Source organism: Puma concolor, chromosome D4, assembly GCF_028749965.1.
Source record: "Puma concolor isolate L17-30 chromosome D4, mPumCon1.1.hap2, whole genome shotgun sequence".
Classification (NCBI taxonomy): domain Eukaryota; kingdom Metazoa; phylum Chordata; class Mammalia; order Carnivora; family Felidae; genus Puma; species Puma concolor.
The window spans coordinates 65263127-65282306 of NC_141679.1; the positions used below are offsets into that span (position 1 = coordinate 65263127).

At 33.4% G+C, this 19180-nt stretch overlaps 1 protein-coding gene and 1 non-coding gene across 2 annotated transcripts; both read left to right on the forward strand.

Annotated features, from left to right (window-relative positions):
• The first annotated feature begins 142 nt into the window (after positions 1 to 142).
• LOC147574950 (uncharacterized) lies at positions 143 to 16191 on the forward strand. The gene is made up of 5 exons (XM_086683945.1): positions 143 to 160; positions 1948 to 2075; positions 9494 to 9540; positions 15581 to 15696; positions 16028 to 16191. Exons 1-5 carry the CDS (start codon positions 143 to 145, stop codon positions 16127 to 16129), a joined length of 411 nt encoding a protein of 136 aa, XP_086540071.1. The 3' UTR covers positions 16130 to 16191.
• On the forward strand, positions 8605 to 8710 carry LOC112851707 (U6 spliceosomal RNA). Its single transcript, XR_003222806.1, has one exon. It is a non-coding gene; the product is annotated as a U6 spliceosomal RNA (small nuclear RNA).
• Positions 16192 to 19180: the final 2989 nt, after the last annotated feature.

A 19180-nucleotide genomic window follows, 5' to 3' on the forward strand; every position in this document is an offset into this window, starting at 1 on the left:
AGAACTAAGGAAAGATATGTAGAAAAAGAACACTTATAAAGGTCTTTTTGGAAGTACAAGGGAACCTTGGTGAAGATTTTTCATGGTTTTATTATTTAAGGTCTATGATATATACTCAGTTTTAATTTTGCTGATTTACATAATGTTTAAGCGCGGGATGGTATACAGAAACCATCATTTAGGTCATACGTAAACCTCGTCTGCTGGTCATCCAAATTCATCAAAATATTCTCTGTCCAACCCCTGTGTACAATGCATTAGTTTTTGCAATGAGTTAAAATGTCTTTAAATTATTATCAATTCAGTTTTCTAGATTTAGAAACATTTCTTATTATTGGTACCATAGAATATAATTTAAAATAGTAAATTATTTGCATGGAAATTTAATAGATTTTCCATTTTGTTTGCAATTAATTCATATAACTACGGAGAGTAGGAGATGGTCACATCATTTTCCCCATAAATATCTTGCTGTATACTCTAGAGAAACCAGAGGTAGCAAAGATATTAGTAAATCTAGATTTTATTATGAGGCAATTGTAAGAATTTTGCTCCACTAATGAAAGGGGATTGACTCAACTTTGAGCCATTCTTGAATTGTATACACTACGTTTCCTAAAAAAAAAAAAAAAAAAGTGCATGACTTCCATCCATACAAGTATTAAACTTTATTTGTGCTTTTTGGTTAGACATAAGTCACATAAAGAAAAAGAAATTATTTATTTAGACTCTAATTATTATTCTATATTTTAATATTTCTATTTCTCACATTATACTATTATATATCATATGCTAATATAAGTATTAAATTATCAAAAGACTACATTTGAGAATAAAATAAACTATTTCTACTGTATATATTCAATATTGAAATTAATGTGAATCACTAAAAATATTATTACATATGAAAACAACATTTCACATTCTGGTGCTGTGAATAAAAATAATCCAGTTGGTTGAAAGGGCTATTTATTTGCTTTATTATCTGAGTAGTGGCAAACATTTAAGAAAGCAGTTTTTATATCTGTGGTCCTAATTCCATATCAGAAACATCAATAATAGTAATAAAATAAAGAAAAATTAAAAAAAAATATTAGATATATTTAGAATATATGTCACTACTTGTGGATATATTCAATCTTATTTCTAGGAGGTATCAAGTACTGTTCATGAAAAAAGCCAATAGTAAATCACTGAAAAGAGACAGAAAAGTTAGAAGTTATCTACTGAGAAGTCATATACCACATTACTGTACAACCAGGAAAATCTTTTAAAAGCAATGGCAAAATACAAAAATATTTCAATACAATAATAATTCATATTACTCCTCAAATAATCAACAAAATATTTCTAAATTGAAATAACAGCAATAGCAAAATCACCCAATATTTATTTGCCACTAACGATTTTCTAAACACTTTTCTTGTCATTTAATCCTCATACCAGTCGTAACATGTTGTCTCTGTTTAACTGAACATAGAGCTGTTAAGCTAACAGGAGAAAATTTTCAAAAATAATGGTAAAAGCAGACTTTCAATCTGAATTTATATCTCACAGCACACTAGGATTTAGACCAAGATTTTGTGGCTTAATTGTTCTGGGATTTGGGGAAATTGTTCTTTAACACCTCGCCTCAGTTTCTTCATAGCATCATTACTTTATCTGCAAAAATGTACAGTTCTGTTAAAATTACATAAAATTACATCACATATGTAAAGTTCCCACTCTACAATTTTTTAAGAAAAGCAGTTGTTCAATGCATAACTGCTTGGCTCCATTAGTCTCAAAGGAACCTGTCCTGCTACTACTCTTCCCACTGCTGATGGCCTTTAGTGTGTCTCTTCACAAATATTGCACTCTGATTAGTAAGTCATAGGAGTTGTATTTGCAGGAATATGCTACAGAAAACAAAAATACGGAAACTGAAAATATGCATTTGAATCCTAGCTCAACCGAGGGACAAGAAAAGAATATAAAACACAGAACTCAAGGCAGAATGGGAAAGTACCATCTCACATCCAAATATCATTAATTCTAAAAAGCATTAGAAAAAATGAAGTATGCCTGGAGACAAGGTAAAGATTCATCTATTTATCTATCTATGATATTATTAAGGAATCAGCTCTAGTTAACACGATAGTTTCCAAAATATTTCATGCTTTCCCCTTATCTTTATGTATGTCATCAAGAAATACCTCTAAAGGAGTGTCTGGGTTGTTCAGTTGATTAAGCCTCCTACCTGGGCTCAGGTCATAATCTCACAGTTGGTGAGTTCGAGCCCCACGTAGGGCTCTGTGCTGACAGCTCAGAGCCTGGAGCCCACTTTGGATTCTGTGTCTCCCTCACTCTCTGCCCTTCTCCCACTCATGCTCTGTCTCTCTCTGTCTCTCAAAAATAAATAAAAATGTTAAAAAAAAATTAAAAAAAAAAATACCTCTAGGGATGCCTGGGTGGCTCAGTCAGTTGAGCGACCGACTTCAGCCCAGGTCATGATCCTGTGCTTCATGGGTTTGAGCCCCGCATCGGGCTCTGTGTTGATGGCTCAGAGCCTGGAGCCTTCTTCAGATTCTGTTTCTCTCTCTCTCTGTCCCTCCCCCACTCTCTGTCTCCCATAAATAAACAAACATTAAAAAAATGTAAAGAAATACTTCTATAATTCCTTTTTTTTTACATTTCAATTAATCAGTTTACAGTATCTTAAATTCTGCTAAGAATTGAATAGAATAAGAGAAAACTGACATCTAGTGTCAAATAAATCATATAATGGTGAGTAGAGATAAAGATTACTAGAAAATTGTTTCATGTATGGTTTCTGCAAGTAGTGAATATTGATAACAGGCCAATTGGTTTTGTAATGTTTTACTTTGATACTGATAGTTTAAAAAAAATTATTTTGAACGAGACTGAAAGTGGGGGCAGAGGGAGAGGGAGAATCACAAGCAGGCTCTATGCTCAGCACAGAGCCAGACATGGGGCTTGATCTCATGATGGTGAGATGGTGCCTGACACAGGTCTGGATCTCACCACTGTGAGATCATGACCTGAGCCAAGAGTCTGTTGTTTAACCCAATGATCCACCCAGGTGCCAGACATTGATACTCTTTAAAGCAGTCATCCTCATATATATAAAAGGAGATTTCAATGAATGAGAGTTGCAGGTCAAATGATATAATACTAGCAAATCCACACACACACACAAATCATGCTTATACATTATTGAAATACCCTAGTCTAAATTAGAGGGACTTAGTTTGGTTAACTAGTAATCAGGAGAGTGGGATTTAAGTCTAAGGTTAGTTTAGACAAGTAAACATTACTGAGCTTCAGTGTTTCTTCAGTAGCATAAAGACACTGAAACAAATTCTAATATCTCAACAAGTTACATTGTATGGTTTTAAAACTCATTAATAAAATGAAAAACAAATATTTTTAATAATGTTAAGTCATATAGACCAAAGTCAATATTGCATTTTATGTGGTATTTTAATCCATGGTAATATAAAATATTACAAATGCCAGAGATATAATATGAAGAAAGATAAGTGATTTCTTGTAATCCTTCATAATGCCCATGTCAACTACTGGGAATTATAAAACAAGAAGCAGTAAACACATTATTTCTGACAAAGAAACTAAATACCAGATATTCTGCTGCTCTGACATTTCAGAAAACTGATACTCAAGATTTATATTTTTAAATGCCAGCATGCTATTACTTTATGTGCTATGTGAATGCAGTTGCATGCATTCAAAAAAAATGATGGAATTTAGTTTATCTTAAAACAGAGCATAATACAATAATTATAAGTTAGAATAAAATTAACAGGACTATGTCCATTTTGTACAAATATAGGGAAATACACTTTTCATTCATAATAATTTTGTTATTTTAAATATTTTCTAAACATATGGTTTTACTCTTATTCAAATACATTTTTTATGCATTTTAATTGTCTTATTGTGAAAGCTATGTATCTGAGGGCAATAGAAAGAATTCGGAATTCAAGTGTTACATTATAAATTTTCTGCAGTAAATTCAAATGAACAATTCTAAGAAATTTTAATGATAGTCACTAAAATCTCAGTCTAGATAATTATATATTTGATTTGAAAAATAAACTGTAGATTTTAAATGTTCTTCTAAAATTTTATGAAAGTACAATAAAATTTATGATAGATTTAGCATACAACACAATAATGATACACAGAAATACTTATTGAATAATTATTACATTAAACTTTTATTATAAAAGGATATAAAACTAGTATTTTTACTTTTATGAAATGTAAGTTTAATAAAACCTGATGGCATATGCAATAAACATTTACAAAATTTAGACAAGTCTATGTAAGTAGAGTGTAAGTATATATGCATATATATATGTTTGTGTAATGTATATGTGAATGCATATGTGTGTACATATAATGTGTTCTATTTCAGAAATGCTACATTAGAATTTTAGGTTGATTCCTTGGAACTCTTTATTCTAGAAATATATAAGTATCTCTAAAAATTTTAAAGCATATTTAAATCGACCTCTGACTCAGGAGGTAAACCTTGACAGAGGTAAAGATCTTCTACACTCTCTGTCCCAAAAATAAATAAACGTTGAAAAAAAAATTAAAAGAAAAAAAAAAAGGGGCGCCTGGGTGGCGCAGTCGGTTAAGCGTCCGACTTCAGCCAGGTCACGATCTCGCGGTCCGTGAGTTCGAGCCCCGCGTCAGGCTCTGGGCTGATGGCTCAGAGCCTGGAGCCTGTTTCCGATTCTGTGTCTCCCTCTCTCTCTGCCCCTCCCCCGTTCATGCTCTGTCTCTCTCTGTCCCAAAAATAAATAAACGTTGAAGATCTTCTACAGAAATTTCTAGTAAGCTAGTACGTACTTACAGAGTAGGTAAATCCCTCACCCCTTAGTAAGATAAAACGTCTCAGAATAAATTGTGTTTAAGTACTATCCATAATTTCCTTAGAAGTCCATGATGTGGCAAGCTTAACAGCCTTTGTTTTTGCAACCTAGTTACTTTTCTCAGGACACGTGTGTTAAAATAATTCAAGAGAAGCTGACAAACTGGGAGGTCTGACAAACTAAAAATTCTATATGTAAAATTCCTTCTCTCTCTCTCTCTCTCTCTCTGTATGCATGCACGTGCACCTGTTTCTTTCTCTGTCTCCAACCCCATTGGTTTTTTTCTATAATAGTTGTTATGGATTGGTAAAGACAGGGCGATGCCTTTGGGTGGTTTGCTCTGCCTAGGAAATTAGAACCTGGAACTCCAAAAGAATGAAGGTGACACATCTGAATCCCAGGAGCACATTCTAGTTTTTCCCTACAATTATCAAGTACAGTTTGATCTAAACAATATGCTAAAACTCATGAAAGGCAGATACATTGTATTTATATATCATTTCATACAAATGTTATATTTCACACTAAACAATAAGCCACCTATTACGAATATTTTCCGTATCAATAAAATATATCAAAAATATCAATAAAATATAAATATAAAAAAATTAAAAATAAGAATTAAACAACAATAACATTAAAAAATTGTAGGTTAATACCAAAAGCTCACTGGTATCGATATTTTGAAGTCAATAAAAGAATCACTAATTAGGGAAATAGAAGTTTGAAATGAGAGTCACTACCAATAACATATGATTCAATTCACCAGGAAAATATGATAATTCTAATTTTTTATGCACCTAATTAAAAGTATCTCAAATATATAAAGCAAAAATTGACTGAAGTAAAAGGAGACACAGATCCAGTATCCTAATGGGAAAATTTAACTCATCTCTCTCTGTAAATGATAGACATTGAATATCAGTAAGAATTTTAAAAGTTCAACATAATCAACACCTAAATATAATTGATAAATTATCTAACTTTACACCTAATAACTAAGAAAATATATACCCTTTTCTCTACCATGCAAGGTCCACTCATGAAAACTGTTCTCATTCAAATCTCGAAAGCAAGTCTCAAGAAATGAAAAAAAAATCATATATTAAGTTACAAATAAAGAATACACATAGTTTTGGAATATTCTAATTGTTTGGAAATTAATAGCAATCCCTATATAAATTAAAGAATAAATTTTTTAATAAAATCAGAAAGATAAAGAAATGACAAAATTATACAATAAAACTTGTGAATCTAATTAAAATTACAGTAGGGAACTTTCTATAATGCAACTTAGCAAGTTAGAAAAACTAAAACAGAATGTAATAAAATATCAAAGGACAAAGAGAAAATTATAAAAATAAAATTAAAAATATATGATCAACTTATCAACAAAAGTGAGATTCACAAAATAAGATTCATAAATCTTTAAGATTTACAAACTAAGATCAATGAAGAAAGAGAGAAGGCAAAAAACAGATCACATTAGAAAAGCAAAATAGTGTGAAAAAAGGGGACAGCAATATTAAAAAATAATGGATGGAAATTGTGAAATCTTTATCCCAATAAATTTGAAAAACATAATATTTGCCAAAACTGACTCAAAACAAAAAACTTAAGTATTACTCTAACCATCACAAAACCCAATATGGTTTTTAAAAATCATCCTACAAAAAAAGGCAGGTCCAAGCAGTCCTACCTTCTAACATTCAAGGAACAAACAAATCAAATTCACCACAATTATTGTAAAGTCCAGAAAGAGAACACATCTATGTTACTTTAACCAAATCTCTTAACCTTGGTACCAACATAAAAATAATATTAAAGGTAGAATTATAAGCAAATCTCACATATAAATATAGATGCAAATATTTTATTTATTTTTTTTTTTAATTTTTTTTTCAACATTTATTTATTTTTGGGACAGAGAGAGACAGAGCATGAACGGGGGAGGGGCAGAGAGAGAGGGAGACACAGAATCGGAAACAGGCTCCAGGCTCTGAGCCATCAGCCCAGAGCCTGACGCGGGGCTCGAACTCACGGACCGCGAGATCGTGACCTGGCTGAAGTCGGACGCTTAACCGACTGCGCCACCCAGGCGCCCCTAGATGCAAATATTTTAAAATAGATACCTTCACACCAAATTAAGAACTAAAGGTGATTATACACCTTGAATAATTTAAACTTACCACAGGAATTTATTGTTTTTTAGTATGAGAAAAAAATTATTATAAACTGACTAATTTGTATATGAGAAAATCAAGTAATCATCCCAATGGTTACCAAAATGGGGATTAAGGAATCACAACCTGTTATGTTAAAAAACATCTCACCAAAATAAACAGAAAATAGAGTTTTCTCAATGTGACAATCCTTAACCATTATAAAACTGGAAAAAAAAACACATAATGTGAAATATTTAAAGTATTTATTTTATGACTAGAAACAAGTAAAAGGCATCCATTTTTACTGATGTCATTTCATATTCTGCTGGAGACACTGTCCAGTGCAAGAAGTCAAAGAAAATTAAGCGGATAGGAAAAAATAAGTCAGATCCTTTTTTATAAATGATATAGTAAAAAGAATATACAAGTAGATTTATAAAAATTTTAGATAGTACAAAATTATTAAAATTAACAATGGAAAATTTGCTTCTATACAAAATTAATATCTGAAATTTTATTGCACTTTAATGTTAAAACTACAAGCATTTCTAATATTTAATTAAAATATATCACTTAACATAGAAACAAAACCTCTAATGTACCTAAGGGGTAAAATCTAAGAAAATGTGGGTAAAAATTTTACAGAGTAAAATGCATTTATAATATTTATATATAGTTTATATATTTTATGTATAGTTTATATTGAGTATACATAAAAATTACTGATATATATTGGAGGAGACGTTAATAAATCAAGATATATGTACTCATACTCAATATAACAAGGTCCCATATTTATCATAAATGAGATATAAATTCAATTTAATTCTAATCAAAATTTCAATAGGATTTGGTAGAAATTAATAAACATAAATTTAAGTCATAAAATGCCAAGAATAGTCAAGGAATTCCCAAAGAGTGAGACTTATCTGCCACATAACTTTCAAGTATTATTTTTAAAGATGCCATATATGTCAGTGTCATATGACAGCATTTTAATCAACGCTATTTTCAACCCATGTGACTGCAGAATTTAGAGCTGAGATTATATATAGGATTCCTATAAATTTACACAAAAACCCATAAAGTATCCAGATGATAAATGGACATACACAGAGGCAATTTACAGAGAAGGAAATATGAAAGCCTAATAATTATTTTTATGATATCACCTATTGAAATGTCAAATACATGTAACTTAAAATATAATTTTTAGCAATTCACACATATGTGATGACGTTGTCAAGAAAGACAAAACATAAAACAAAATTGAGGCTAGTAGTCCTCTAGATGGAAGAAGAGGATGTTGATTTTTGTCAGGGAAAGGCCAGTAGGAATTCTACAATGACCAGAAAGTTCTGGATTAAACGTGAATAGTGGGCACACAAATATTTTTTTCTTATTCCTTACGTCACATGTTTCTTATATTTTATGATATATTTTCATATAAAATGCACAATTTAAGGAATATCATGGTAAATTATTTAAAAAATTAAAAAGACAAAAATGTAGTATAAAAAGTTTCCAGAGAGACCTTGCTTCAGCAGCACATAACACTAAAAGTGGAAAGACACAGAGAAGATTAGCATAGTCCCTGGACAAGGATGACACAAAATGCTTCCAGAGAGAGTAAACCTCTTTATTCATAACAAACTCAACCACAATAGTATATACTACAGAAACCTAAATAAAACCATTTTCAGAAATGCAAGCAGTGAAAATCTACCATGCAATGACCTTCTAAGAGTGAATTACTCTTAAGTGTATTCTCACACACTAATAAATTCATCGATGAAGAATCATGAAATATAAGAAATAATGATGAGAAAGAAAACTGGTAAAATGTATAGTTAATACTAATAATTATTAACAAAAACAAAACTCAACAAAACAAAAATGGGCCTTTCTCTGATTTTTCATTCTGAATGGAAATAAATTTGATTCAAGAAAGAGTTAGGTGGTCCCATTTTAGTGTATGGCACAAGATGTATTTTCCACTGCAGGTTCTGCCGGAGTCTTTCATTGGCGATACAGACTGTTCAAATTATACACACACAGCAATTTGTGTGTGTGTGTGTGTGTGTGTGTGTGTGTGTGTGTGTGTGTGTGGCTGTGAGCACACACTATAGATCCAACAAATCCTAAAGAGAGCATAAGTAGAACACACTGTACCCTCCTTTATACAAAGGTGTTCTGGCTAAGCTTCAGTAAGTACATGTAATATTTTTAATATTTGCTATCTAAATGCTACATGGGAAGATGAAGGGTTATGTTGATCAAATTCTGTATCATTTTAACCATCCTCCTTCCTTGCTTGGCTTTAGTATACACAGGCTGATTAGTAATGTAGTTTCGACTATTGTGCTAACTCACAAGATCACAATTGGGGTTAAAAAGAATAAGAATCTTCATTTTTTTTTCCAGCAATTTCAAGGTATTAGTTTCAGAATTCAGGCCTTTTCTAGGGCCAAGTAAGACGTATCTCACATCAAACTTATTTCACATTTGGCCTCTGGCATTAAGGGGAATATAAGGTCCAGCAAGTCCACTGTTTGAGATTTCCTTTGAAATATTAGGCAACAGGTATGGATTGAATTATCTTCCCAGATGCTTTAATTCTCTCTGTATGAAATACTAGGGCTCTGTTATTTAAGACTGCAACATGAAAATAGAGCCAAAAATATATTCTGGTTGTTTTGGAGCAATGAAGTTTAACGAAGGCCCAGTTTATGAAAAAATGAAGATGGTAAAAAATTGTGAGAAAGACCCTAAAGCACACTTTACGTTGAAATTCTGAAGGCTTAGGGAATGTACCAACTGGAACTGAAGTCATACCATAGAATAAATATTGCATTACTGAATATCTGCTTATATATTTGTATTTTGTGAATATAATGTTGCTGCCATGAAACTATGCGGGTGCTTAATAAAAATCATTTCACTTGAAACATGAGCCAGTATGGAGCTGTTGCAGATAGAGGCTAGGATATAGGTTGACACAAAGAAAGGGGTTATGAAGTTTAAATGAGGTGAAAAGAAGGAAGCTTCTCTTCTGCCCTCAGCCCTCTCCATGTTTTCTACCCACTTTTCTTTTTTTCTTTTCTTTTTTTTATACCAATTCTTGCCAAAATTAAGTTGATACTTGATTTCCTTATCTAATAATCTAGGCATGTAATGCTTACTGGTCATAAGCCTGTAGAAGAGGAAGGGTCAGCGGCAGAATACACTGCTGGGCTACTCCTTAGACACTGATTCCATTTAGAATTTTTCAAAAATAGGATGCTTATGCTTTTGATTTGGTGATGCTGCTAGATTTTGTTTCTGCCACTATTACTGGAAGGAAAAACGACAGTGGTCCTACAAATGTCTAATTTCTATTATGACATATATGCCCAGGGGCATATCACTCTCCCCCCATTGGAGTTGCTTAAGATTTTATACTTCCATAAAACCTGGACTTGGTATAGGAGAAGATGTCTACTCTTGTAATCCAGATGTTTGCCTCATATTCTGCTCTATTTTCAAGGATGATCAAGAGCAGGGACATCCATTCTCTTATGAAAATAGTTTATCCTCAGCTTTTGAGCCATTTACAAGATTCCAATGGAAAAAAAGGATATTTATCATGTGCAAATTACATAATTTTAACATGTTTGAATATTGTAGTCAATTTATATATATGTGCATATATATATATATATATACTTATGTACATAGAAAGTGCAGTTTTTGTCAGAAAATATATATTTAAATTAGCTATATTGATAAAAACGACAATTATTGGAAGGATTTAGAGATATTGCTCAGAATCCAAGAAAAGAAATGTAGCAAAAATCCATGAGGCTCTGGAATCAGGAAATACAATGTTGAGAACTCAGGCCATAACATAATACAGATGTTTAGGGATTAAAGCTTTGGATAGTGGAAGCTTGTTAATATTGAATCACGAATAGGTCAGTTCTTTATTAACTAGAAAACAATATACAACTGTAGTGAGTTTGTCATAAAGGGTATCCATATTACATGAAAGGATAGAAATCATCCAAAAATGTTCTCTAACCCCTTCTACGTAAGGATTTCCTTGGTATTCATACATGTATTGAAGGATTGACATTTAATGCTCAAACTATCCATATATGCACACATACACCCCTATATATAACTAATTGATTGAAGTTTTCATTTTCCTGATCATTGTTTTTACATATAAACAAAACTTGCATTTCTTCTCTATTTTTTGCTTCTATAAAGTTGAAAGTTGCTTGGATTTTCTTAAGTTACTATGTAACTTTGATAATGTAGGCTTTCCAAATACTAGAAGACATGAACTATATTATTTTTCTTAAAAAAATGCTTCATGTTTGACATTGTCAACGTAGGTTTGATGGCTAAGTCACTTACTATTGAATTTTGGTACTTCAGGTTAAGGGAATTTAAGATTTTCTATAGAAGAGGTGACAGTCATTCAGCAGTTCTTGAAAGCTGATGAAACCACCTAAGTGACAAAAATGGGGTCCAGTTGAAGCTAACCAATTTTGAAAACTGGGGGAAGGGAGTATGGCTAAGTGGATAAAGCATTATTAATACAGTTCTAAGTAGGGTTCAATTTCACAAGAGATGTCAGAAATCCAAAACCACTACTCTGTGGGTTTACAGTGTGAAGTTTTCTAAAGTTTCCTTGTGAAGTATACAAAAAGTTTGCCTACCAATAAGATGGGATTAACCTAAGGCCCATAAACATCCAGGATTTTATTTGTATTATTTGTATTTGTATTATTTGTATTTATTTGTATTATTTTTTACACAAAGTTTGGTCTCTTTGAGAACATGTTAAATCCAGAGAATAGACGAAAGTAATTCTTGAGAAACATTACTCAAATTCCCTTGGCAACATATACCTTTGTCAAGTCACAAAAAATAACTTGCTAAATCTTGGATTATTCTTTTTTTTTTTTTTAATTTTTTTTTCAACGTTTATTTATTTTTGGGACAGAGAGAGACAGAGCATGAACGGGGGAGGAGCAGAGAGAGAGGGAGACACAGAATCGGAAACAGGCTCCAGGCTCTGAGCCAGCAGCCCAGAGCCTGATGTGGGGCTCGAACTCACAGACCGCGAGATCGTGACCTGGCTGAGTCGGACGCTTAACCGACTGCGCCACCCAGGCGCCCCGGATTATTCTTTTTTAAAAATAAGAGGGGAGTAATCATTTTAAGATAGAGAATTGCTCAAAAGCTTATAAATAATGTGGAATATCCATTTATCTCTCCTGGTCTTTTCAGCAATTTTGGTATTTTTCATCGTGCTCTGTAAGATCTATTTTTAATCTATTGGACAATAATTCATGAGAAATTTGGAAGAACTCTGGTGTTTTGATCTTGAATTCAATGTGGCATCTGGAGAGATCTAATAATTTTTAATAAAGCACAGCTTCCATTTCAACCTTCTCCTTGTTAAATGATTTATTTTTAAAATTTTTCTAAATTAAAATTTTTTTTTCTTATTTGAGAGATAAGAGAGAGAGCAAGAGCAGGGAGGGACAGAGAGAGAGAGAGGAAGAGAGAAGATCTCAAGTAGCCTCTGCGCTGACAGCCAGGCTCAAACTCACAAATCATGAGGTCATTATCTGAGTAGAAATGAAGAGTCCTACTCTTAACCCACTGAGTCACCCAGGTGCTCATTCTTGTCAAATGATTTAAATGAAACTCATGACTTCTTCAGCCTAATCTGGAGCCTCATACGTGATAAAATCAAAATTGCCTATGGAGATAAAGTATAATATGTTACAAATGAATAATATTTTTAGGAGAGAATATTGAGGGGGGTAACCAAAGAGTAACTCCTAGTTTTCTTATTAGACAAAAGTATCAGAGAAAAAATAACAGGAAATCTACTCAAGATGCTGAATCTGTTCAAGAATTAACTTTATGGTTCTCAAAAAGTTATAAGCTAAATTTATACATTTCCTAAGTTATTACATGCAAAAGGAGATAGTTGCCACAGTAATTACATTTGTAATTCCTATAGCTGGCAATAACCAGAGAAGGAAGTTTCATGGTGTATAGAGAGGGTAAAAGAACATGGAATGGTGAAGTTAAGCCTTTGGATAAAGGAAGTGAAAAAAAAATAGCCTGGGCATTCGAAATATATTTTTGTGGAGAAAAAAAGGTAAGATGTGGTTTTTACTGATACCACAATTAAGCACCACACGATATGTTTGAAAATCTAATGATTTATCTAAATAAAAGCATCCTTAAGACAATTTCAATATAAATCATGTCCAAAATATTTACCTTGAATGTTCCTTGGAATGCCTATGTGAGTATGTCAAGTGATATGGATCACTACCTTTCAGCGTAGGGATTTTTAAATTTTTTTTTTTTTCAACGTTTATTTATTTTTGGGACAGAGAGAGACAGAGCACGAACGGGGGAGGGGCAGAGAGAGAGGGAGACACAGAATCGGAAACAGGCTCCAGGCTCTGAGCCATCAGCCCAGAGCCCGATGCGGGGCTCGAACTCACGGACCGTGAGATCGTGACCTGGCTGAAGTCGGACGCTTAACCGACTGCGCCACCCAGGCGCCCCCAGCGTAGGGATTTTTATGTAATTGAATCACAGTTGATATACAATTTTAATTTTACATTCGGTTCAGGTGTACAACAATGTTTCAACACAGAATAGGGCACTTTGGCTTTGACTAGCTATAACTTTTAGAAGATGTTCTCCTTAGATCCAGGATTGCACAAATATCAGTATCTCTTCAACTTCAAATATATGCAAAACCAGAAAAAAATGGGAAGATGGAAATTAATGTGTACTGCTGATTCCCAGTTCAAGCATAGATCTGGAGATATGAATGAATGAATGTTAAAGTTGATAAAGAACTGAAAAGCTGGGTAGAGAGAGTGGCCTAAGATTGAGGAAAAGCAGCAACCTCTCTGGTAGCAGTTGTTTACCACTATGGTCAGAAAGTAGGCTATGGGGCAGATTTTTTTTTTAATTTTTTTTTTAACATTTATTTATTTTTGAGACAGAAAGAGACAGAGCATGAATGGGGGAGGGGCAGAGAGAGAGGGAGACACAGAATCGGAAGCAGGCTCCAGGCTCTGAGCCATCAGCCCAGAGCCTGATGCGGGGCTCGAACTCACGGACCGCGAGATCGTGACCTGAGCTGAAGTCGGACGCTCAACCGACTGAGCCACCCAGGCGCCCCAGATTTTTTTCTCTAACACATTGCCATGGGAACATCATTGCCTACTCCTGCTCTTTCTGGGCAGAAAAAAGATACAAAACTAACATAATGCTAGCACCAGAATTGTTGTGAGGTGCAGGTAGCAATTAATGCAGGATGATTATTCTTCTCATGACCTTTATTCAAGGCTTACAGCCAAACCAGGAGAACAGCTTTAATGGGAGTCATTTGCTAAACCACCTAATGAAAGTGAAACAAAGATGATCAAGATTATGACTATGTGAAGTCTCCCACCCATCAGAAGCCCTACTGTAATTGCATGTAGGTAAAGTGTATTAAGAATTTTAAAACAATGCATTTTTCATTTATCAATTTTTTTCTTTTATTCATATCATTTATTGTTTCCTTCAGAATTTTTATAGACTTTTTGTGTGTGTATGCACAGTAGTAATCCTATAATTGTTATATTTTCTCCCATTTACTACTTCTAAGGACAATATACTCTAGTATAGAATTTAATTTTTTTTTGGTTTGAATTATTTTATTTCTGATAGTTCCCAATTAATTTCATATCGTTGTCTTACCTTCTCATTAATCATTGCTCGTAAAAAAGTAGCAAAAAAGAAAAAGCTGTATGCCAATTGATTCAGTTGATTTACCAGGGAAAGTAACTTCCTCTTAGGAAGAGAAATTCACTTTGTCTTAAAGTACGTTAACAGAATAATGGGGTAGTTGAGCATGAAAGATGAGGCCTTCTAAACATAACCCAGATAGAAGGTGTTTACTTTACAAAAAGTCAATTTCTCTACGTAAGAAACAAACAGGAATTTTTTTTTGGAGTTGGGGCTGGGGGTGGAGAGGGAAGGTGATGGTTAATGCTGGAGAAAGTTATCCTAAGAGGCAAGAGTAAGACACCAATAAAGGGCATAATAAAGCCAGGGAAAAATTATCTTTTATGTGTAATGGACATCTAATTTTAGGAGAGTGATATTTAGTATGTAAGGTCTTTGTTGCCACATCTATTGTTATCATCTGCTAGCCCCATACTTACAAAGAAAGACATTTGTACCGCTAGTTTTGTTTAATGGCATAAATGATGTTTAATTGGGAAAATGGTAATTATAAAGAGGACAGAGAAGGAATTTCAAAAGGGGGCTTAAGGTGAGCAACACTTGTGAAACAAGCTTATAAATGAATTAACCATTAATATTAATGCTGAAGGCCTAGAATCACCTGGAATATGTTTATTTCATAAAGAGCTCTTTAATTTTCAAACAAACAGAGTTTTTATTTGTTGCCTCTGATTTTCTTTAATAAAGGAAATGATCTGGAAAAAAAAAAGAATGGCCATCAACTATATTCAGCATGCTCTGTTTATCTCTTCAGAAACTTCTCCTTCATGATGTTTCCCCCCATCACCCCAGGGAAACATGCAGTAAGTATGTCTGTGTCTCAAATATCTTCTTAGAGGGTACATCAGTCATATTGGTTTGGGACCCACCTTAATGACCTCATTTAGCCATAAACACCTACATAATTTACTTATCTCCAAATACAGACACATTCTGAGATACTGGGGGTTAGGATTTCAACATTTGAATTTGGAGGGACACAATTATGCCCATGAAAAGGGACATACGAGACTAGTTTATTTCACAGATTTAATCACTCAGAATCCTAAAGTGCTGGGTTTGGAACTCACAGCTTCAGTAGAGGAATAGAAGAATTTTACCATCTGATGTGACTCTGCTCTGATTATATTTTAGGACTACCATGAAGATATACTAAAAATTCTAACACCCTGGAGGAGTCTAAAATCCCATTCAGTTGCAAATCTTCCTGTCATGGGAGTTGATTGCCAGCTCTAATTTTGAGTGAACGCATTAAACATGATGGTGAAAATATCAATTAAAAAAATCTACTCTCCATACTACGTGTGTGTATTTCCATGTGCGTTCTTCCCTAACTTACATTCCACCTACACAGAGTTGTTTGTGGCTTCTATTTTGTCAAACTCTTAAAACATTCTTAGTTAAAATCATCTATTTTTTTTTTCTACTATCCTACCTTGACCTTGTCTTCAGCTCTTGCTCCTTAAAGATTGGGATGTGGGGGGACACTTCTCTCCTTTACCACATAATTCTTTTGTCAGGAATTTCAGGATTTCCTCAAAGTTTGCAGTTCTATGTTTGACATTCTCTAATTTCAACACTGATGTTTTTCATTTTATATTCTCATATTTTTGTAATTTGGGTTGGTTCTTGTATGGATTTGAAAACTTACACTTATTCTAGGCTATTATCCCCAAGAATTCCCCCATTACAAGGTTTGTATCTACCTGAATGCCCCAAAGATCCCAAAAATGTCAGTATTCAGGTTCCTAATTCCTAGTTTTCCCCATTTTTAATACAGTCCTCCTTGACAGTTTGAAATTTAGCAGATAAACTTGTGAACATGAAGTAGTTTTGAGTTAATTCAAAATCATCATCAGGGAAGAAAATTCTTGTCAATAAAATTAAAATCTGTACCCATCAATACTAGTATAGATCATTTCCCTTTAACAGATTGCTTTTGAATTTCAAACATTTTTTTTTCAATTTAAATATTAAGCATTTACAATCAAGTGCTAATTTATTTTCATACTACTTCCACTATTTCCCCACCTTTCTTCTTTAATCCATAATTATATGTCAACATTCCTTTTCTTCCAAAATATATTTTATCTTTCCTTTCCCTGGTATTTTTACAATACTATTTACTTGATCTGGAATATCATATTCTTCCACTGTATCTGTTAAACATTTTTATATCCCCCAGTGTTTCTATTTAGGCAGCTAGCCTCATGAAGAATTTCCAGTCCATCTTCTATAATCTGAGTTTAAGGTCTCAAGGGGCATCTACTAGAGAAATGTTGAGCTCTCCTTATCTTCATGAGCAGAAATCAGCATTAAATACAGACAGCAGTGTAATTCTTCCAAAGGAATTATATTTGAACTCTCTATCAATTCCTCTAATCAGGACTGGCTCCATTGATGAGTAAAGTTGCACAGTGTCCAGCACTTAAAAAGGCCCTACACTTGGGGTTTCATGTTCTATAGACATCATTTAAAAATTATCTTTGAATTGGTGTTTTATAAATGAGTCCTATTAGACAATGCAGGACTGCAATGGGTAGGATCAGATTTAAGTGAGAGCCTTGCAGTGTCTGGGGCTGGGCAAGGTTGCAGCCTCCCTGACTCTGGCAGTTAGCTGAATAGTACCTTCCAAGGGGATTTGATGGGGAACTCTTCACACATTCCCCATCCAGATACTGAGTGCATCCCAGCATGGAATCTGCAATCCTTTGGAGGTCTGAAGGGTTAGGGTGGTGAGCTCTGGAGAAAAAGAAACTGATTCCCTGCCCCAAACCAGGGTCCTGCATTTTCACTTTGTACTGGGCCCCGTAAATTATATAGCCAACTATACCTCCAATGAATACCAATTAATATAAAGTAATAGGAGGAAAGGAGGGGAAAAAAGTATTAGGAACTCCTTTTCTCCCATTCACACAGTTCAACATTTAAAATTAAGTAAGAATATCATGGGTAAAAAGGCACTTCACAGCCACTGTCTGTATTTTTTGTCATTTGGTTTCAATAAATATTGTTATTCTGTTAAGTTGAAATAATATAGTTCTGAAGGTAAGATCTGTACGTATCTGAATAACTAGAAAGCAAATATAAGTGTATTCTGAGAAAAAAGAAAAAAAGATTCTCTAAATAAAAGATATATATAAAAGTTGTTTAAAAAAGCAGATGATGTAACTGGCACATTGTAAGTGTTGATGGTTAGTGAGAATCAAAGACTTTTTAAGGAGATGGGTGAGGTCTTTGTTATATAATTATATATCAGAAAATATCTCTCAGTGCTCAATAAAATTCACAACCACTTAAGCAGTAATTTTGTTAAGAGTAACAAAGGGGGACCTACCAAAGTAGTGCACTAGGGTGCTGATCAGTGGTAGCCTATGAACCCAGCATAGTCGAACTGTGTTATTTCACCAGGACTAAGAACTCAGCCCAAACATGTGAGCTTCCTGTACCATCTTTGCTGCAGAGAACAGGATAAAAATGAACTATCACTAAAAATAAGGGCAGACACTTAGATATGATTAAATATGTTATGGACATATCATATACACCATAAAAACTATACTGAGACAGATACTATTAACATACAGATAAGGAACGTAAGGCACAGAGAGGTGATTTGCACACCACACAGAGATTACAAGTGGAATAGCCAGGATTTGAACTATGTATGACTCTTCATCTCAGGACCTATGCCCTTAACCTCTACATCTCTCTCTATTGATTCTTAGTTTCCTAATATAGGTGAATGTAATTTCAAGTTTTTCCTCAGACAACATCTGACTTATACTAACTTGGATCTTTTTTTCTCTAATTCTTAGTCAACATGGGGAAACAGCCAAAAATGCAAAACCATTCTAATACGTTAGGAGTCAGTCCTCTCTCTCTCTCTCTCTCAATTGCTTGAAAGCGTGTAGTCATATTTCCGATAGACCAGTAGCAATAAGACTAGATTTTTGAAACAGTTTATACTATAGTTATTTTATGTTTATTTTAGTCTGCAATTTGTATCTTTTGAGTGATATTATAAATGATGATATTTGTTCAGGATTGGTCAATATGATATTTTCCAATTAGATAATCATTTTAACTTCTACATCATTTTTCGTAGTATATTGTCCAAAAACGGGTAAAGGTATTCTAGATTAGACTTCGCAAGTACTATTATACTGAGATTGTACTGAGGACTCCACAGCATACCATTTGACAGGTGGTATTTATTAAATACATGACATTAGAGAAGGCAGAAAATAACAAAGGCAGAGACAGACATGATAAACATGTCTGTGT